Raw genomic sequence first — 23,078 nt, 5'->3', positions numbered from 1 at the left:
TCCCTCCTTCCACTATTCAAAAAAAAAAAACAAAAAATCACGCAAATTTTATTCGCAACAGATCCAATGTGGATAAAATTTTATCCATCATTAAAGATATATTCAACTGGTTGATCCAATATCATGCTACTTTAATTATATCTCCCATCAAAGTCCAAAGGTGGCTTTTGAATTACAGAATATGCAAATAAAAAACATAGCTTAACTTCTTAAACTAAGTTTGAAAAATCATTGAAACAGAATCAATGCTAATCAGCGCTAGCATATGCATGGAGCTTAAAAATTAATGATATAAGAAATAATAAGTTTGTAAGAAAGATGTTGATTTGATATGATAACATGCAATAGTTTATTTGAAGTATGAGGTAGTTTAATATGATTAGCTAGCACAATCTTTTTTTGGTGTCCCTTTATGCCTATGATGAATTGAAATGCTGCATCTAGATGCACCTTTTACACAAAATTATTGGTCATCCTTTTTCACTTCCTCATATAGATTTTTATACTTTATGAACCTAACTTTTGAACATTGCTCTATCTCCTACAATATTGTCCTTCTTCAAAGAATTATTGAGACATTAGATACCCTTTTTCTGTCTAAACTTTTACAATTCATTTCATCGTTTTCTTTCCTATACCACCCACACACCAATATTCACTTTCTCCCCACTTTTACAACATGGATCATCATAATATATTATCAAATTATTCACGTATACTGGTCTATTAGACAAACTATACCAGATATAATAAGAATATGCATAAGATACTCTCCCCAAAGTTCAGTTTGTGTTATTTGAATATACACAAAAGAGAAAATCGACAAAATTATACCACACAAAATCTGCATGCTCAAACACATGTCACCTTTTACTTAAGGTGTTAAGAAGATATGCATGCAATAACACAATTAACACGAAATATATATAATTTCAGTTTGGTAAAAGATAATTCACTAAGTGATGATGATGGTGAAGGATTTGATGTTCATGCAATTAAGGAATTGTTTTCCTATTGTCCTTATCTTTCCATGTGGCTTAATAATGCAAAATTTATCATGGAACATCCTTCTCATTCATTCAACACCAATAAAGGCAAAAACTCCTTATTCTTATCACTGTCACCATGATGCCCTTGCCTTTGTCTTTTCTCTTTTGGATTTTTCTTCAATTTCAAACAATTCAACAATTACTTTAGAAACAAATTGACTTGTAGCTTCCTTGCCAAAAAAGGATCTTTAATCTCAAACGTACATATATAATTCTACTGTCATTACAGAACAACTTTGTATATCATTACCAGAAATGTACTCAAATGAATGATTGCCTTCCTTTTTTATATATTAAGGAATGTACTCAATGAATGATTCGAGTATTTTTCTTCATTTTTCTGCAATATCTATTAAACTCGAGTGAGCTATTGAGTTTTTTTTTTCTTTTATTTTTGAAGATATTTTTAATTACTCTCTCATCAACCAAAACATGACATGTTTTATAGTAGTATATTTGCAATAATCACACAAAAGAAGTTGTCTTCACTCTCAAACACTAGGTTAAAATAGGAGTTCATTTTATTACTCTGTTTTGTCCTATCCTCATCAACAATTCATATTTTATCTACAAGGAGAGTTTATCAAAGAAAAAGTAAGATAGAATATATATTTTTTCATCCTCATCCCACAACTCACTTAATTAGCTTTCATAATTATTATCAATTTAATCTTATGATGGAATGAATCATAGCAATCTAAATTGTATTAATTTATTAAAATATAAAACATAATTATGAAGCATGTGAGTATTATAGTGCGAAAGAAAGGGGTTGCTTAGAATGTAGAGGAGTGGAAAAAGAGAAAAAGCATTGCAAAATGAGATAATTGGATATGATTTTTTGCAATGATTTGTGATGTCGATCCTTATCACTTTGTGATGGAAATAAGTAATTTGGTAGTTTGAGAAGGAAATAAAAAGTAGAATGTGAAAGGATGTATCCAGAAGCAAATACAAAACAGAAAAGATACTCATTATATTTGATATCACATAATCGTGGAGAATTAGATTTGATAAGAGATGATTGACAGAAGGACTTTTGTTTTTTGAGGTCAGATTGAATGAAAAAGAGAGGGATATAATGATGACATCACATCAACTGTGAATGATAAAAAGAAAAAGAAGATTTGATATAGAGACTGATCCAAGATTTCTAGATGAAAGAACTGAGAAATTTGAAGTGGCACGCTCCAGCAAAGAGATCTTCATATTTTTACAAAATGAAACAGATTTATGGATGGAAACAAGATAAATTGGATGCAAGCAAGCCCCTACTCCATTGTTCTCAAGCATAAGCTATAGGAAGATAAAGTAAAACCTACAGTAGACAAAAGAAGGAACCAAAGATGGCTGGAAGACTGATCTTGTTTAAACATGGCCAAGGCATATAGCATATTCAGTTAGTCTCATTAGTCAATTCATGCTCAATGCAAGAGAACCTCATCTTCAATCTGCAACATACAAAGTTTTAAGCACTTCACAAGGGAACCCCAAAAATAGTCTTATTCAAGAATAGTGAAAAAGTGATGTTAGGATCCAATTGCAAAGTATTGGAGTTCCGTCCCATATTTGAAGTAAGGATTCTAGTATGGACTGTCGGGTTCAATGGCTCTTCAACTACAATAGGAAGATTTTGTGGTATGATTCACCAAAGGTTCTTATTAATTAGTACAAGAGCGTCGAAAATGTTTTTCAACATCAAACAAGCTAAATAGGTATTGCACTAGTCACCAGGGTAGTCAAAGGGAAAGTGCATAACAAACCAATATGATCATAATGGAGTGGGATGGGATGTTAGAACCCAGTTGGTATAAGACTTGAGTCCTACAATCGACGTAAAGGATTTTAAAGTTGGGTTAGCTAGACCTTGTTGACCTTTCCAACTACAACAACTAACTTTTTATGGTGTGGTTCTCCCACGATTATTATCACACCAATGTAGACTATATAGGTTCACTAGTGGATAGAAGATCAATGTTCACATATTGTACTTTCCTACAAGGAAATTTAGTTAAATGAAAAGGTAAGAACACAACACAGTAGCTAAATCATCTACAGAATAAAAATTCAAATATATTATTCAATGAGTTTTTTTGCATCTATGGATAAGAGTTATTCTAGATGACTTGGAACTTGGAAGCCAAGTAAGTATGTCTCATTAAGCTCCATTATAACCAGAAGTTGGCAATTAATAAAACTCAGTCCTACAAGCATGATAGGAGTATAGGAAAAAGCATGATGAAATAGATAATCATTTTACACGTCATCATGGAAAAGCTATAAGAAAACTTAGTGTGTTTCATACAGAGAACAAATAGCTCATGTCCAGCACAGGGGCTGAAAGGCTCCGGTTTCAATGATCCAATTACCCAGCTAAGAATGGGAAGACTTATATTAATAAAACTGGGGGAGAGGGGGTGAAGCTGAAAATGTGGATATTGTAAATTAGATGTAAATCATTTCAGTGTATCATGTTTGAAATCCCTTGAATCAAAGGAATCTGTAAAGGAGTCTGTCCAGGAAGCTAGACCTGATTATTATGATATAATTTCTTATTATTGGGGTGATTTATTTCCTTACATATAGCCTTGCACTATGCTAGAAATACCTATGATATTATTTTGAAATATCAATGACATCATTCTATTCTCTTTTCAAATTGCAATTTTCCAGTTATTGAAAGTCAATACTAACATTATACACAGAGCAATAAAATCTCTTAGCACTACAGTAAACAATAAATAATGCAATATACTATTTCAAAGATGACACAATTCATAAAAACAATGTGTGAATAGAACCGCAAATTGTATGCAGGAAACCACTAGTGTAGAAAGGGCTTTTAACGTCTGTTATTTTAGCCTTTTAACGTCAGATCCCGACCTGACGTCTTTGTGGGTGACGTTAATGGAACGTCGGACTGTATACACCAGACGTCTATATAGACGTCAAACTTTATACACTAGACGTCTATATAGACGTCGGTCCGCATAAACCAAATGTCTATATAGACGTCGGTCCGCATAAACCAGACGTCTATATGGATGTCGGTTATAAACGCACCAGAGGTCTATATAGACATCGGATGTATCTGGGTTCGACGTCCGTCGATAGACCTGGAACGTTTTGTCCACTGTAACTCATTGGACGTCTGTTTCTGCACTGACAAATGTCTATAGACGTCGGACATGGCATTAAAAGACGTCTATTGGGTTTTTTTTTTTAAAAAAATAATTTATTTTTACAATAAAACCACACCTGAAAAACATAAAATTGTTCTAGAACAGTATACTATAATATATATATATATATATATATATATATATATATATATATATATATATACGCGTTTCAACTAAAGAAAGTTCTAATTAATCTAAAATACAATCCAATACCAATACTATCAAAATATAAACTTAAACTAAACCTAAGTAATGTTCAACAGCAAATATAAGTGTTCCTAGCTCCATCTTTGCAGAAGATAAGTTGTCCACTCCTGCCTTATCTGCCTAATTGTGTCCTCTAGTATAGGAGATGTACTCTTGAAGCGCTGCAAAATGAAGAAAGATTCAATATGGTTTCATATATGTTCAAAGATGAATTTGATTTGTAATGTATTGAAGGTATGCATCATTACCTCATTCCAGTCATCTGTAATGGTAGCTCGAATGATGGTCTTAATCCAAGGCATGACATAGAAGTCACATTCCCATGAATCTAGATGCTTGTTACACTAAAATGACAAACTAAATAGTCAAGAATTTAGATAATTCAATAACATAGAAAATGAATTAGAACTATAAATGATTTACAACCTTTGGATACAAAACTTGAACTAGTTGACCTCGAAATTTATCCATAACTCTATTTAGATTGAAAACACAAAGTAAAATTAATATAACTATATTTATGATAAAAATTTAAGGTCAACATAAAATTCAAAGTCATTTTTGGAGAAACACTTACCCTTGAAGCATGCTTCTCAAGTCATTTTTCATCTTCCTGTGCAGCGAACAAAACCATATAATTTTATCTTGTTTGGGAATGATGACCATCAGCTACCAGTAAGACCTATCATGAATCATAAATAGTTAGTAAACTAACTAAGTAAACTTTAATGAACTCTTACATAAAACAAAACATACCCATCAATGTATGGCACAAAGTATATGTCTCTATTTGACTCAGCCATCCATGATTGCAAATAATATTGTTTGCTTTCAAGTGTGTTACCAGAAGCTTGAATGGTCTGAGGTTCAACAAATCCGTACATGAAAGACCGACCTTGGTCTACAACGATTGTGTCCATGTACCTAAAAAAAAAGTTAAGTTGTTAGAAACTAGGAATCTAAATAAAACTAATATGGAAAAGAAAATTAACTATCTTACATGCATCATAGTTGAAGGATGGAAATATTCAACATCCTGTCTCCCCCAATGATCTCCAATGCATCATTGAATGTGATATATAATGGCACATGGGGGGGGGGGGGGGGGGGGAGGAGACCAAATACTCTCAAATCCCAGTATATTTCTAATGGTCCTCTCTTCAACCTGGGTAATCTTGTCATTAGCTTTGATAGAGGATCATCCTCCGCTTCAACCATCTCATCATCTTCATCTATGACTGGTTCATGCATCGGCTGCTTCTGAGGACGTGTGAACTGAAGATAAGAATTTAAAAGTTATCAATAAATATTTTTAAATTTAACATACAAATACTAATAATAAAAATATTATACCTATGGAGTAGCAATATGTGACATGATCAATGCTCTAGGCTAGGCTATAAATGATCCTATGGCCTCCCCGACAAAATGAATTTCTGGAGTGGGTACAGGCACTTAAGCCTAGGGATCCCGAACCTCGTTAATCGTCACACGCACGTGCTGGGTAATATGGGAACACCATGAATAGTTTGTCCTCCCTCAAGTACTCGTTCGACAACCACAATGCGTGAGGGATCCCCATCAACCAACAACTCATATTGACCACTATACTCAGTAGGTTCTACAGCAGAGCATGATCCTCTAGTGCTGACACGAAGTGCTGTGGGAGCTTCAGTGGGCAACCCCATGGTGTCCTGCGTCATGGAATGCAGCTTCTCGTCAAGCGCTCTTTGTATTTCTTTTTGTTCTTGTAGCTGCTCCATGAATCGTTGCTCCATTGATCTCATGCTTTGGTTGAGTCTTTCCTCCCACTGAAGATTCATCTGCCTCAGTACGTCTTGACTCGCTCTTTGAGTGTTTTTTTGTGTCGGGCCAAAGTAGTCACTAAGACTAATCGCCCTAGGAACTCCACGTACACATCCTGGGTGCTCGGGCTTTCCAATGGTCGTTGTTAGAATGTCGTCCCTACCTTGGCAAGCAAATGTTCCCTGAGTCTGCTGCTCAACCAACTCATCCTGCACATAAAAAAAAACTTTGTTACTTAAAAGACATGTTATGATAAATACACAATCAAACAATGTTTAGAATTTGAACTTACAATTCTTTGTGAGATCAAGACAGTTGAGAAAGATGTCATGTTCCCATCAGATTTAGTCCGAGCAGCCTTCCACAGCTCGTACCTAGCAAGTGCAGGTGCTAGGTCGGGGGACTCAAGCCCCAAGGCCTTCGCTCGACTCTTTCTAATTTTCTTCTCAAGTTTTGCATAACCACCTCGTGATAACAAGTGTGGTGCATCATTTAGCCTTTGCCTTTCTTGGGCAGCTAACCTTTTACCCTGTGAAACCATGTATATTCGTAAGTGTAAAATCATAATAAACTTCATGAAAGATTTTGTAGATGTTAAGAAACATATCTTCCATTCCTCAGACTCTTTAGATGTACGAAACTGCATCCACTCCTCCTTTGTGAAGGTATAATGCTGACATGGATTCTCATGTTGTCTGTCTCCAAAGACATATAGACGTGTCAACCTTGTCTTGAAATCCCTCCATCTGATCGCTATATGTGATAAAACTTTCTTTCTAATATGTCTAGTGTTTGGAATATCATAATGTTGTTGTTTAAAACAAAGAACATGTTAAATGACATAATAAGATCAAAGAAATAAGTATATCAAATTTCTTTTAAGTAAACATACCTGAATATCTTGCCATAAGAGATTCTTCTCGACCTCTGAGACGTTATCCCAAGATGCATGAACAATAGAAACATGACTTTTTGCTAACTTACCCATATAACTCCTAAACCTATCAGCATTTGGCCCTGATGGCACACCTGATCTGGGGTCAATGTCAACATGTCTCCTCTACCCATCAACTCGTCTGGATGTCACATCTGTCAATCGTGTGACGCCTCGACCACGTTTGGTCTGTCCTGATCCAGAGTCTGAGGTTGATATACCTGAAAAATATATACAAGGTTAGTACTAATTCAAATATGATGAATAAAACTACATAAAAAGTCATTACAAGAAATATCACAAAACCTATTCAGATATTGTTTTCTCCTAGAGCCCTTCAGTGTGATCACTACGAATTGCGTGGATGTCATCGGCAACGTCATCAACTGAGTCTTCAATGGGTCTTGATGCAACAAATGTTGTCTCAAGTATATCAAGAGAATCTTCATCATCATATCCGTGTATGTTTTTTCCTTCCAAAACCACTAACAATTTTTTATTCGCTGAATCATTTACGTAGAATATTTGTCTTACTTGACTAGCCATAATAAATGGTTCATCAGTGTAATTCATCTTGTTAAAGTCTACCAATGTGAAACCAAAGTACTCTGTCATAACACCAGAATTTATATCAACCCATTTACACTTGAAAACTGGGACTCTAAAATTGACATAATCAACTTCCCATATTTCTTGTATTATTCCAAAATAATTCATGGATGCTATGATTGGATTTTTGTCTTTAGAACTAGCAAAGTGCACAGCCTCAACTTGTAGTGTAACCCCACTATTTTGAACTCTACTTTTGTCATCTTCTACCTTTATCTGGAAAAAAATATTGTTTATATAGTACCCACCATATGTAATGACATTTGTGTTTGGCCCACGAGATAACCTCAACAGACTTTCAAAAACATGTGGAGTCGCATAAATATTTTTCTTAAACCATTGTAAGAAGGTTTTGACATGTTCATTAAGATGTCATTTTTCACTCATTCTTGGGTGTGATGCCTTTATTTCATTAACGTGTTCAGAAATGTAAGGAATCACATCAACAATGTTGTTTAAGATATACAAATGAGCTTGATCAACTTCTTTTCTACTAACACTTTGAATTCTAACACCTCGAACACCCTTACCTTCACATTTTCCTTCATGTATGCTCTTGGGAAGACCCATTAGTTCACAACTTGGCATATAACTTGAACAAAATTCAATGGCTTCTTCTGCAACGTATCGCTTTATGATTGAAACTTCTGGTCGATACTGATTCTTGACATATCCCTTTAAGATCTTCATGTATCTTTCAACAGGGTACATCCACCTTAAGAAAACCGGCCCACATATTCGAATTTCTCTAACTAGATGAACAATCAAATGAACCATGATATCAAAAAATGAAAGGTGGAAAATACATCTCTAATTCACATAATAGTCTTATTCCTTCATTTTCCAATTGATCTAAACCTCGAGGGTCAACAACTTTCTTATAAATGGCATTAAAGAACAAACTCAGACGTGTCAGAATACCCCTAACAAAAGGAGGTGACATGCCTCGAATAACAATTGGTAACAACTGTTGCATCAATACATGACAATCGTGAGACTTTAAACCAACTAACTTTAACTGTTGCATAGAAACAAGGTTACTAATATTTGAAGAATAACCTTGTGGAACCTTCACACTTCTTAAAGAGTTACAAAACCTTTGTTTTTCTTTTCTAGAAAGAGTGTGACAAGCTGGGGGCAGATAGGTGCGTCTTCCTATTGTCTGTGGATGTAACTCAGATCGGATTCCCATGTCAGCCAAATCATGTCGTGCTTTTATTCCGTCTTTGCTCTTCCCATTCACGTTTAATAAAGTTTCGATGACACTGTCACAAACATTTTTTTCAACATGCATCACATTAATACAATGTTAAATATCAAGTTTACACCAGTATGGAAGATTAAAAAATATTGAACGTTTCTTCCAAATGTTTCTTCCAAAGGTACTTTTATGATGCTTTTCGAACACAATGTCGATGTTTTTGACTTCGTTGTACACCTCTTCACCATTCCGGGGTCTAGACACAACCTCATCCTCAGCACTTCCATTAAATGTTTTTTTCAATCTACGATAAGGGTGATTACGAGGAAGGAATTTTCGATGTCTTGTATATACTGTCTTCTGACCATGCTTCAATTGAAGGTAACTAGTGTTTTCTTCACAAATGGGACATGCAAAATGACCTTTAACACTATAACCGCTCAAGTTTCCATAGGCTGGGAAATGATTTATAGTGCAAAACAAAATTGCATGCAAACGAAAATTTTCTTCAACATGTGAATCGAACACTTCGACCCCTTCTTCCCACAACAATTTCAAATCATCAATTAAAGGTTTCAAGTAAACATCAATGTCATTTCCAGGTTGTCTAGGACTCGATATCATCATGGACAACATCACATATTTTCTCTTCATGCACAACAAAGGAGAAAGATTGTATATCATCAACATAACTGGCCAGGAACTATGTTTGCTACTTAAGTTCCCATAAGGATTCATACCATCAGTTGCAAGTGCAAGTCTTAAGTTTCTTGGATCTGCACCAAATTCTGGAAATGCTTCATCGATCTTCTTCCATTGTGGTGAATCAGCTGGGGTCGAAGAAGATTATCGCACTTTCTTCTGGCATCGTGCCATTTAATGTTCTTTGCATCTTCTTTAACAAAGAACATACGTTTGAACCTAGGTATTATAGGAAAATACCACATCACCTTAACAGGTGCACCATCATTACCTTCATCACCAGTGTTTCTGTCAGATTTCTTTTTAAAACGGATAAAATACATGTTGGACAATACTTTAGCGAAGCAAACTCCTTTATGTACAAAAGACAATCATTAGGACAAGCATGTATCTTTTGATATTCAAAACCCATTGAACATAAAAAAAAATTTCCTTGTAATTACGAATAGATAGAGAATTATTTTCTAGAAGCATCTCCTTCAACAACTCCAACAACTCTGTGAAACTTTTATCGGTCCATCCATTCCTTGCTTTTTTAAACAACTTCAAAGTTGCAGACAGACGTGTAAAGTTCGAGCATCCTGGGAACAACGGTTGCTCTGAATCATTTATAAGAGAATCATACAAATTAGCTCTTCCAAAATTATCTTCACCAACATCACGTATCATGTCCTCTAAATGATCACTCATCCATTCCTCTACATAATTCGTTCCTCGTGACGTGGTAGGTTGGTCCAGTACTTCTCCATGTCAAGTCCAAACGGTATAAGTTCTCATTATGCCGAACATGAATAGATGGTCACGCACATTGCCTAAGTCTTGCCGTATTTGATTAAGATAACGAACACAAGGACAAAAATATGTCTCGTTCACAGACTTTGCATTTTGTTGAACATATTGCAAGAACACCGAAACACCCTTCTCATATTCTTCACTGATGCGACGTTCCTTCATCCAGCTTCGATCCATACTATGTTCGTAACATACTTCATCAGTTTCAATTTTTTAAATCTCACAAGGTTAGGCCCTACCAATTCAAAAAAATTATTTTTCATAATTTGCTAAGTCACGTGCAAAGAAGCCTAACATGATAAATTTGATAAAATTTCGACAACATTTCACATTGGTCTCCGAAATACACGAAATGAGAGTGGTCACAGATGACCACAATCAAATATGCATATGGAGAACAACACAAATAATCTTAACCGAAATTTTATCAATTTTATCCATAAACTCCAACGTACATGTTATAGCAAATTATGAAAAATAATTTTGTCCAATCGACAATTCAAAATTTAATACAAACGATTAAAAGATTAATCGTTTGTGTTAAATTTCAAACGGGAACTAAGTTTCACGTTATTAATATTACCGACGGATATTTACCGACAGATATATATGCGGTAATGTACTACTTCTTGTTCGCAAAAAGAAAGAAATTCCCACCATGAAGACACATTTTTCTCTTCCAATAACTCTTTCAAAAAGTATAAAATAAAGAATGACATCTAGGATTAAATTAGAATACCATAAAATTATCAATTAAAACAATAATTTATTGAATACTATCTTATCCTACTTTGGTTCTAAAACAAGTTATAAAATGAATTCTTTAATTTTAATTGATAATATGAAATATTAGAAACTACCATGCTTCTCCCGTAATATAGGAATTTTAATCAAATATGAATATATTTGGTAAACTTTTGAAACTTATCATAATATTATAAAAGAAAGAATCTATGTTCTGGTTATTGATAATGGAGCGTGACCTTTTCTTTTATGAGCAAGTAATTATATAATTACAAACAAAATACTTGTGCTTCAACTCAAGTATATGATATATATATATATATATATATATATATATATATATATATATATATATATATATATATATATATATATATATATATATATATATATATATATACAACATCACATTACAAATGGACTCTTAAAAACATGTTATAGTCAATCTCCCACACAAATCAAATTAAGCTTTAACAACAAAGTCTTTTTTTGTTTACGAAACCCTAACCCTATAGCTTTTAAGCTATGTTTATTCCAAACACGCCCTACACTTAGAAAGACAAAATGACTTTCTATTTTCCAAGGTTGCACACTTACAACGTAAATTACCCTTAAATTCTCCTTTTTGATCACACTATTTAATAAGTCTTAACTTTGATCTGTTTTGAAAGGTTTTAATAAATTTTGAATATTTTAATCAAATATGATTTAGAGTAATTTTCTGGAAAATTAATTTTAAGTATATCTACAACTAGTATTTTAGCTTCATTGTACAACGGCTATTTATATTATTAAAGTTATAGAAAATAATTAATTTTTTACTGTTTACTAATTATACATCTATTTTTTTGTTTACGGCATCTATTTTTTTATTATTATCAAATAAACTTTAAAAGTAATTCCTATATTCTTGAATTGATAAAGATAACCACTATCACATGTTTAATATGAATACCATATATCCAGGGATAAAATACATTTGTTTGAAAATATGAGATAATTAGCTTACATATTGATATTAGGTAGCTAGAAAAAAAAAGGTATGAGATGAATATGCGAACCCGAACTCACAAGTTTAATGGATGTATATGATATTTTAATGATTTTTATTGTATTTAAAGTTTAATATAATTTTAAATTGAATTTGAATTGAACTTTATTTAAATTTTAATTAAAAAAAATTATATTTTTTTAAAATTAAAGAAAATATTGTAATTAAATGAGCGATCCTGTTTAATCCATCTAAACATCTAAATTTAAATTTTTTTAGCTCATTAACTCAGTAAAGTAAGGTAAGTAGTAAAGTGATTAAGGCGTGATAAGCTGGGATAAATAATATGTTTTATTAGCTCTAGAATTTGAATTGAAAAACCAACCAACATAGATAAAATTAAAGCAATGATCTACGAATTATACTACTACTAAAAAAGGGAAATGAAAGAAGCACGTAAAACCCGAAAAAGTGGAGCTTCATTGCAATGAAGCTGTTCCATTAGGTTCCTCAGAAAGCATTTCAGGGGAAACCAAGCTTTCAACATAATCCATAGGATAGATCCAACGTAAGTTGTCAGCCGGCTTTCTGTAAGTCACTGTCTTTTCTATCAGATTATAAATAATTGTTTGCACCACACAACCTTGAAATGAATTGTGAATGATCACGATGTCACGATCATTCTCAATCAGGCAAAGAGGTATAAAAATGCTATAACTACTAGAGAAATGTTGATTTCTTACTACTGAAACCCTCCATAGGTGATAATCGTAAGTGAAAGTCGTAGGTACTCGTCTGGTGTAAAATCCAAGATCATGAAAAGATGTGTTCAACAAGATTGTCCAAGATCTTTCATTCCCAAACTCCTTCATCTGCCATATGCTTAGATCTTTTGTGTTGCGGTTATGAAGAAAAAGACTCAAACAACCATTCAAAACTCCAATAAGTGGAGCTTCATTGGAATGAAGCTGTTCACCAGGAAAGCAGAAATCTCCAACGAACACCCCATTAAGTTCGCGAGGAAGCAACATCTCTGTGTACGTCTCAGTCTCAAGATCAAGCGAAACGATCGCCACTTCATCAAATGAAATATCACTGCCATCTTCGTCATAGTCCGTATAATATATCCCTAACCAGTTAAGACTGTTGTTTATATATATTCCATCAGCTTCCACCGTAGTAGTATAAGCAGGAAATTCTTCAATTTCTCTCCATCGAATCTCGTCTTTCATGCTTAAAATTAAAGATCTAAAATCTTCATCTTCGTCGAAATTCTGAGGGGCAACTATTACAACCACTTTGTAGGTATGCGTTGAATTATCATAGCCAAACCCTAACATAGAAGGGTACTCTTTCTTGTCAAGATTTAACGGAGGATGCGGGTTATCATATATTTCTGTTGTGGCGGGGTTCCAAAAGTCAAACCTGATTACCTGTTCGTCCCCATTAGTCAAACAGACCAAGCCATTGCATGAACCAAGAACTCGATACTTTTTCCTCTCAGAATCAGATCCATGGTCAGTATCAGAAGCAATGACGGGTTCTGAATCTTCTTCAATCAAAGAACTGATAGTTGAGGGAAACACATAACTATTAGTTTTATCTTCGTTTGAGTAACTTGACAAGAAACTTGTCCTTTTTCGTGAATTTTCAAGATGCTTTGCCACAAAACGAGGATTCGATACGAGACATCGAAAGTACTTGCTCACGCACATGAATCGCATTAGAGATTTCACTGGAAGCCATGACAGAATTTCCAGCAACATATCTTCACACAACATCTTTCCCTCCATCTGAAGGTCAAAAATAATTACATCACACATATAATTTATAAAGTACAAATCTTTCTTTTAAAGAAAATTTTGAATATTTTTTATTCCATGTTAATATTTTAATAAAATATGAATTGATTTAACAAATTTCTTTTATCAAAATTACAACTTTTGGAAAAAAACAAACTAAGTATCTTAGTCTTATTCCTTGAAAATTTATAATCTGATTAACTTTTCTTCTATGAACTAACTTTTCTCCACAAAATCAATCTAATCTAATTCATAAATGATTCTCATCCTTCAAACAACAATCCTATATATCTAATCACATAATAATTGTAGAAATCAAATAATTAAAAACAAAAAATAGAAGGTATACAGAATATTCTATCCTTTTACTTCTCCTTTACAGTTTGGATTTAAAGGTATAATACAAAAAGTTTTTGAACCAAAAAGAAGAAACCTTTATCCAACATATGAATCAAGATATTACCTTTATCTTTTTCATCCACTGTGAGAATCTTGGATGACCAACTACGATGATTAGTCAATCCTCATGAACACATAAAGGGCTTAAGCAAATAGTAAACAGATAAGGATAACAAACCTCAGAAAACTACTGTTCTCAATTGTCTATATGTTAGGTTAAACTTATATATAGAGAATGAAAACCAAACTTTCAATCACTTTAAAAACAAATTTAAATATATAATATTTAATCAGGATATAACAAATTATGTCATATCAAAATCTAATTTATATATTTATATATTTTTTGTATAACTTTTTGTAACTACTTTGTTGTTATTTTTCAATAAAACAATTTTATTTTTATTCAATTGAAATCATTGTTGTTATAGAATTAAATATAACGTTCTATTTATAAACATAATTGTTAACTAAAAAATAATCGCAAAATTTTCTCATGATTTTCTTCAAATTTACTTATTTATGGCTGTTTTTCAAAAGCATATTGTGTGAATAAAAATGCGAAGACAGTAAAGAAGTATGAATTTATTAATTAAATCTTATTTAACCTGTTGAATTAATTTTATAAATTGTTAACCAGGGAAGATAGGTAGAGTTGATCACAAAGAACACTGTCATAACGGTTAGAAATAGGTCGACTTAAACATTTTTCTTACTCTGTATTTGTTAAAAAGGGTAAAATTAAATATAAACTTATTACGTAATCAGATTATCAATTTAAACAGATAAATTATGATAATTAAAATTATACTATATTATATACAAAAGTAATAAATTATTACTTTAAAAATTTCTATGTTCTTCAATAAAGTCATTACTTTTATTCTTTATTTAAATTAACACGTTTTATAACGGCTACAAATAATGTTTTTAGCGTTTAAAATAATGATTTAATTACTTGAATCATTCGGAGAGTTTGTTTTAAGTTAGTTTTGGTTTTAAAAAATTTCAATTATGTCCTAATATTTTAAAAAATATTTTAATTACGTTCTTTTTAAAAAAGATATACCAACGGCAAATCACAAGTTAAAATATGTGATTTTTTTTAATTTATTGTAAAAATTGTTGTTTTCACTTGTGAATAGCCTGATGTGCCACGATGTATAATGATTGATTATGTGTCTCATAATTGTTTACATATAATGATTTTATGTCTCTAATAAATTATTTTTTTATCACTGTCACCGCTATTACTTTCACATAAAAAAATCAAAAGTATATTAATTTTTTTTCTAATAATCAAATAATTTTATTTGTAAATACGATATATTTTATTCCATTCTTAAATCTATTTTCTTTCTGTAAATTATTTAAGTAAATGCTATATTAATATTTTTATTAAAAATGACTTTTTAATATATTAAATTATTATGTATTATTAATACAGTTAATCATAACTTTAACTACTGAATTTACATTTATACCAATAATAAATTTGATCCAATTAAAGAAAAACCAAATTTATTATTTGTACAAATGATATTCATTAATTTATTTTTGTGAAAAAAACATAGATTAATAATATATTAGTTTTAAATATTTATTTTTACAAAAAAACATTTATATTTAATTAGTTTTAGGTTTAATTCATCATTTGTTCCTAGTTTGGAGCTTTGTGTTCAAAGTGGTTATACATTTCAAAAAGGTTGATCAGTAATGTACTATATGGTGTAGACGATCGGTACTATATGATGTGGACGATCAACCGAAAGCTACCAACACACTCAACAGGAAAGAATCGATCAGGAAGTTAGCGACATTAATGGGTAATAAAGGTGAGTAATTCTTATATCATGCGAAAGACATTTATGACTAATCAACAAGTGATATCAGGCAGATTATGCTGGATATAAGGAAGTTAGCTAATGATTAGGCACAAAATATGTTGCATTAAATGACATTTAATGACATTCAATGGGCTGGACAATTACAAAGCCTATAAATACCCAACCGATAACTAGGTAAAGTTTGATTTTTCTGAGATAATTTAAGACCATGAAAGACACCTCACTGACTTGAGCGTCGGAGTGTTTTCTTACAGGTCACCCCTCGCTGAACCGATCAGAGAAAGAGAGTAGAACCATTCGTCGTGCACTTTGGTAGAGAGGAGACACGTGGAGCAGCAACCTCGGACCCATATTAAACATAAATAAGTAATGACCCATATTTCGTAAAAAATAGTTCAAAGTTGATCATTTTGGCTTACGATGTTAAAAACAAAACGATGTTAAAAACATAACGACGCTAAAAACATAACAATGCAGTTGCCCATCTTGTCAAGAGTGAATAAGGTGTCCAGTTTTGTAATACGTGGTACGCTGAGGTCAATTATGATGTAAATTTTAAAAATGAAAATTAATGACATGGAAAAAGTTGTGGTTAAATGAAATTGTGATTGTACCGTTTTGCTGCCAGTGAAATTGTTGTTGTGTGTCATGACTTAATGATGTGTGTCCATCATCTACCTTTTCTTCACCTTCATCATCATCATAAACCTCCATTCTTTTAACACAGACATTATCACATCTCACTTGTACAAATAGAAAAACAACAACCCATTATTCCTTTTTTCATCCCGAACCCACAGTCAACACACAATTCTAGCACCATCATTTTTCAAGTTCAACTCATACACAATAACACTCTCGAAAGCCACACGGTCATCATCCAAAATATTCATTCTCTTTCCCTTTCTCCTCTGTCCATGCTCGCATAGAGAGTACAAAAAATAAAGGGAGTCACCATTCCACCACGACCCAACACATTGAACGCTGCAATCACAAAGCGATTAAAAGCCGGGAGCAAGGTAAGGAGAAATTCAAAATTGCAAGATAATGAACACCAAAACCTAAAACGCGAAATCAACCCAAGAAAAGGAAACTCAATTCGCAAACAAAGAAAAGAACCCCTGGTTTAAAATCCTAATATGAAATCCTTAAAATTTGCAAGATTTGAAGCACAAGAAAAGGAAACCCCGAAATGTTGCAATCTGGAAACCCCGAAACGCTGCAATATGAAATTCCCTTCTTGCGAAACACTCTCGAACTGGAACGAAAAATGAGGATAAACCATATGTTGCGTATTCAAGTTGGAGATTTTCACAACACTGACCTGACCTATGTTGCGTTTTCAAGGAATCACCAAACCACTTTCAATTGAAGACCACTTTTACTAGATTCTTCAACCTAGAAATCGTGAATGGATTATAAGATAAGGGTAATTTCATTTAACCCCCAGTTAAACCTTGCTCACGTCATACAACGTTTTTTTTTTTTAATTTACACCTTCAAATATGTGCTACATATTGCAAAAATTGTATACATCATTCACTTTAGGCAACAGAGACAATTTCATCGTTATGTTTTTAACCTTGTAAGCCAAAAGGATCATTTTGAACCGTTTTTTATGAAATATGAGTCACTATTGACTTTTTTTTAAAAGGTAGGATGACTTTGAACACAAAGCTCCAAACTAGGGCCGAATAATGAATTAAGCCTTAGTTTTATTATTGTAACAAAATATGAACTAATAATATATAATAATACCATTATAACATTTATACAAATGAAAAAAAGAATAAAAAAGATGTATATAGATACGTAAGAACAACAAATTTTACAAAAGAATAAAAATTTAAAAAACCACCTAATATGTGTATTTTTTTTTGAGTGTGTGACGTATTCGTTTGATAATATATGAGATCATTAGTTTAAATTTTAAGTAACATGTTAACATTGTGGGCGTAGTTAGGAGGAAAGTTATGAGATGAACAGTCTTTGGAATTTGAACAGAAAAGCAACCACGTAAATAGCATTAAAGTAATGATACAATGTAAGAAAAAAAAACAATTGTTCTTAAGAAATTGTTATAGAAGGCGTAATTTATGCAATAGGGGAAATCAAGCTTTCAACATAATCAAAAGGATAGATCCAAAGTAAGTTGCGAGTCACATTTCTGGAAGTCAGTACTGTGTTGTCTCTCATATTATAAACTATTGTTTGCTTCACACACTCTTGAAATGAACTGTGAATGATGACGATGTCACGATCATTCTCAACCATGCACAGAGGCAGCAAGATGCTATATGGTTCGTCCATGTTAACTCCAAGATCTTCAAGAGATGTGTTCAGCAAAAGAGTCCAAGATCTTCGATTCCCAAACTCCTTCATCTGCCATATGCTGAAATCTTTTGTCTCGCGGTTATGAACAAAAACACTTAAACAACCACCCAAAACCCCAATAAGTGGACCTTCATTGCAATGGAGCTGCTCAAAGAAACAGCAGAAATATCCTATGAACACACCATTATTAAGTTCTCGAGGAAGCAACATCTCTCTGTATGTCTCTGTCTCAAGATCAAGCGAAACAATCACCACGTCCTTCAGTGTAAGAAAAGAGTCCATATCATCATCAGAGTCATTATAAGTTGGTATCCCTAACCAGTTAAGAGTGTTGTTTAGGTATACTGCATCACCTTCCACTGAAGTAGATACAGTTGGAAAATCTTGAATTTCTCTCCAACCACGTTCGTCATTCGGGCTGCCAATTAAGGTTCTATAAGGAAGTTGATCTACGGTATTCAAATTGCCAACTATTGCTACCACTTTGTAGCTATGCCTTGAGTTATCGTAGCCGAACCCTAACATGACAAGGTTGTCTTTCTCAGCAAGTGTTAGGTTTCCAAATTCTTTTTTTGTTGCGGGGTTCCATAAGTTAAACATGATTCCATTTTCGTTCCATTTAGCCAAACAGACTAAGCCATTGCATGAACCAAGAACCCGATCCTTTTTCCAATGAGCTTTAGATCCATTGATAATATCACCATCAAAGAAGGATGTTGAATCTTCAATCAAATAACTGATCGGTGCGGGAACGACATAGGAAGTTTCACCTCCATTTACGTAACCTAACAAGAAATTGGTGCTTTTGCGCGAGTTTTGAAGATGCATTCTCTCGAATCGTGGATCCAATATGAGAGATTGAAAGCTCTTGCTCACGCACATGAATCGCATTAGAGATTTTACTGGAAGCCTTGACAGAATTTCCCGCAACATATCTTCACACAACACACCTTCACACAATACAACATATTTGTTTCAGTATCAGAAAGAGATACTGTCGTATTGTTTTGATTTAAAGGTATAATTTAGAATGTTTTTGAACCAAAAAGAAGAAAAACTTTGCGAAACATATGAATCGATGGATTACCTTTATCATTGTTTTCCATTACGAGAATCTTGGATGATCAACTGTGTCGATTACTCTCAATCCTCAGGAACACAGAAAGCAGAAAGGGTTTATGCAAATAGTAAAGAGATGAGGAAACAAACTCGGAAACTACTTCTGTCAATTTTCTAGTGTGTCTTATATATAGAGAATGAAAACCCAAAGTGTCAATCAATTTTAAAACAAGTATAAGTGTATTTTATCTAATCAAATATGATTATAGCAAATTAAATCATATCAAAATCTACTTTAATCATTTATATCTTTTTTCATATCAAATTATATCTACTTTCTGTTATTTTTCAATAAAACAATTTTATTTTTATTCAATTGAAGGATTGAACATATATAGTACTATATTTTCTATTTATCTATACCTATATATAAAATTATTTCCTTCTTGGTGTTCACTTTTGTTTTCTTCATTTTTATCTTTCAAGTTACATATTTAAATTTAATTGATTTTTTAAAATTTAACTATTTTTATAAATTAAACAAATAAAAATCATCTACTAAATAAATAAAAGTCATTTACAAAATAAATAAAAACTATCTATTATTAAATTGTAAAAACAATTATATTTATTTTTAAAATTATAATTTCATTATTTTTTCTTATCACATAAAAAAAAATACATATTACATAATTAAAATAATTCTTAACTAAAAATTATAATCGCTAAAATATTCTTATGGTTTTCCTTATATATTTATTTATTTATGGTTATTTTTCAAAAACATATTGTGTGAATAAAAATCCGAAAACAACAGAAAGTTGTGAATTTATTAATTAAATCATATTTAACCTGTTCAATTAATTTTAAAAATAATTTTACGCATCTATGTACTAGTCATACATGGATGTTACCTACCTAATTTTCAAAATTTTACAACTAAGTAACTATACCCATCATAAAAAATTGGTTTAATCATTCACGAAGTCCTTTTTTTCGCGTGGAATCTCAATTTAGTCCCTTTGTTTTTGGAAATCTCAATTGGGTCCCAAATTTATGAAAATTGCAACAATTGGATCCTTTCCGTTAAATTGTCTCCAACGGCGTTAGTGTGTCTCTAACATGGCACGCTGTAGTCTAACGTGGATGACTGAAGAATCTTTCGTTTTCCTCTTCCTCTTTTTCTTTCTTTTCTTTATCATTTTCTTCCTCCTTCATCCAACTGCTCTGTCAGTATCTGTGTGAATGTTTGATCGTGATCGAGAATTTACACATCCCCACCTCTCTCTCCTTTTAGAACCCTACTCACTTTATAAATCACGCAGCTACTCTGAATGTTTGAATGTTTGGCTTTCTTCCCGTTCCCCAACAGAGAGCTGAGAAAAGTACTCAGCTTCCCCCCCGGAGAGATGGGTTGCTTCACTTTCTTCAGATTGTTGTACATCTTCAACGCCCTTGATTTTGGCTTTATAAGACGCTCTCCATTGCTCGCCGACGTCATCAATGGCTTGGGTCTCGAAGGAGCAAAACACGAAACTCGCGACCTCGATCCGTACAGGGATTCAGTGTCGGAGGAAGACAGTAATCCAGAGCTGGAATCCGAGCAACTCGAAGTCGAACTGAAGAACATCACCTCCCGGTCGTGATCGTGACCATGCAAACGCGATTTTGGTTTTCTCTTCATCTGTGCTTTCACAGGTTTCTCGCTTCCCTTCCCTTTTTGCACTAAACAAGAACGGGGAATGGTGGGCGCCGTTAAATCTTGTTGGACGAGGATTCTGCTCTGTTTCTTGATGATTGTCTGGGTGTGGAGTTTCATGTCGTTGGCGGTGCTCTCTCCTTCGTTGATGGAGCGGTAGATGGTGTCGAGGAGAGAGGAGGAGAAGGAGGGGGTTTTAGCGTTGTTTTGGAAGGCGAAGGTGTGTTGTGTGTGTGAAATGTCGAGGGCGTACATGTTGGGTGCGCAATTAAATTGGAACAACACGGGCGAAAGGGAATGATGAGATAGGAGAGTGAGGAACAGGGAGTAAAGTGTGGTGGGGTATAGGAAGAGGGGTAGGTGTTTGGGTTTTGTTTTAGGTGTGGGAAGTGGTGGAAGGTTGAAAAGCTTCCATGGAAGCTAGGTGGTGTAGAATGAAGATGATGAGAGTCGAGTTGTGTTGTGTTAAGCTATGACAGGGGCATGATTGAGGGAAGAAGAAAGATGATGATTTGCTTGGTTTGTAGGCTTTTTGCGTTTGTGAGAAAACGTGAACAGGGTAATTGATTCCTTGTCTGGAGAAAGAGAAAAGAAAAGAGCAATGAGAGCAGAGTGACACGCTTTCGAGTTAGTTCAGTCATCCACGTCAGACTACAGCGTGCCATGTCAGACACACACTAACGTCGTTGGAGGCAATTTAACGGAAAGGATCCAATTGTTCCAATTTTCAAAAATTTGGGACCCAATTGAGATTTCCAAAAACAAAGGGACTAAATTGAGATTCCACGCGAAAAAAAGGACTTCGTGAATGATTAAACCTAAAAAATTTGTTGACCACGGAAGATAGGTAGAGTTTGTCACGAAGAACACAGATAAGAAATACGTCGAATTAAAGAAGTTTTTTTTTTACTTGGTTTTTGTCAAAAAAAAAGGTAAAATTCATTTTTAACTTATTACATAATCAGATTATCAGTTAAAACAAATAAATTATGATAATTAAAATTATACACTTTTATATTATTTATAAGATATACTTATTATTTGTTTATCTTGTTAGCTTATTAATAAATTGTTAAGCTTAAAAATGTTATTATAATAATTGTATGTTATATCGTATAGAACAAATGATTAATATTTAAGACCGTTCAGTTCATCTCCTACATTAAAAACGGTCGACGAGGTTAAATGATTTTATTGGTGTTAGACCATAATGGGATTAGCGTTTAAAATATTATTGGACCAATAATCCAGCAGATAATGACATAATAGTATAATGATTAAAAGATATTAATTAAAGATATCTGATTAAAGGTATTGATAATGTTTATGAATAACTAACCGAATATAAAGGTAAGTTTGTTTTTATTTTATTGGATATGTACTAATTTAGGATCCATGGGATGACTTATAAATATAAGGTCAAGGCCAAAAGTCAAGTACGTTCTACTAGACCCCAAATACTCAATTGTGATAAACAATTAACTAAACTACGCCTAACTTGAGCGTCAGAGTGTCTTTTGTAGGTTTCTTCCCCTGGTCAAGAGTGCAAGCGAGCGGAGCAGGTGACTCAATGGTGACCACGAGAAACATAGAGGAACAACAAAGCACAAGAGAACTGATCAAAGACATGCAAGCATAGGTATTCGGTCATTCGGCCTTAAGAGTATTCCGCCATTCGGCCTCACAGGTGTTCGCCCACTTGGCCTCATAAGTATTTAGCC

The 23,078-nt window shown here is 33.1% G+C and overlaps 3 protein-coding genes across 3 annotated transcripts; all 3 read right to left on the bottom strand.

Annotated features, from left to right (window-relative positions):
* Positions 1 to 12,696: 12,696 nt before the first annotated feature.
* On the bottom strand, positions 12,697 to 14,010 carry LOC108327305 (F-box/kelch-repeat protein At3g23880). Its single transcript, XM_017561022.1, has one exon. The coding sequence runs from the start codon at positions 14,008 to 14,010 to the stop codon at positions 12,697 to 12,699; it is 1,314 nt and encodes a 437-aa protein (XP_017416511.1).
* A 4,349-nt stretch (positions 14,011 to 18,359) lies between these two features.
* Positions 18,360 to 19,705, bottom strand: LOC108327306 (F-box/kelch-repeat protein At3g23880). Its single transcript, XM_017561024.1, has 2 exons — positions 19,687 to 19,705; positions 18,360 to 19,549 (listed from the first exon to the last, which is right to left on the bottom strand). Exons 1-2 carry the CDS (start codon positions 19,703 to 19,705, stop codon positions 18,360 to 18,362), a joined length of 1,209 nt encoding a protein of 402 aa, XP_017416513.1.
* Positions 19,706 to 20,823: 1,118 nt separating this feature from the next.
* LOC108327307 (protein BIG GRAIN 1-like B) lies at positions 20,824 to 21,612 on the bottom strand. The gene has a single exon (XM_017561025.2). The coding sequence runs from the start codon at positions 21,610 to 21,612 to the stop codon at positions 20,926 to 20,928; it is 687 nt and encodes a 228-aa protein (XP_017416514.1). The 3' UTR covers positions 20,824 to 20,925.
* Between the last annotated feature and the right edge of the window lie 1,466 nt (positions 21,613 to 23,078).

This window comes from Vigna angularis, chromosome 2 (assembly GCF_016808095.1).
Source record: "Vigna angularis cultivar LongXiaoDou No.4 chromosome 2, ASM1680809v1, whole genome shotgun sequence".
Lineage (NCBI taxonomy): Eukaryota > Viridiplantae > Streptophyta > Magnoliopsida > Fabales > Fabaceae > Vigna > Vigna angularis.
The sequence above is the reverse complement of the archived record's forward strand: the minus strand, read 5'-3'. Positions and strand labels throughout refer to the sequence as shown.

What these genes read in the sequence shown, in the direction of transcription:
- LOC108327305 (XM_017561022.1), bottom strand. Translation starts at nt 14,010, where the DNA reads ATGGAGGGAAAGATGTTGTGTGAAGATATGTTGCTGGAAATTCTGTCA.
- LOC108327307 (XM_017561025.2), bottom strand. Translation starts at nt 21,612, where the DNA reads ATGTACGCCCTCGACATTTCACACACACAACACACCTTCGCCTTCCAA.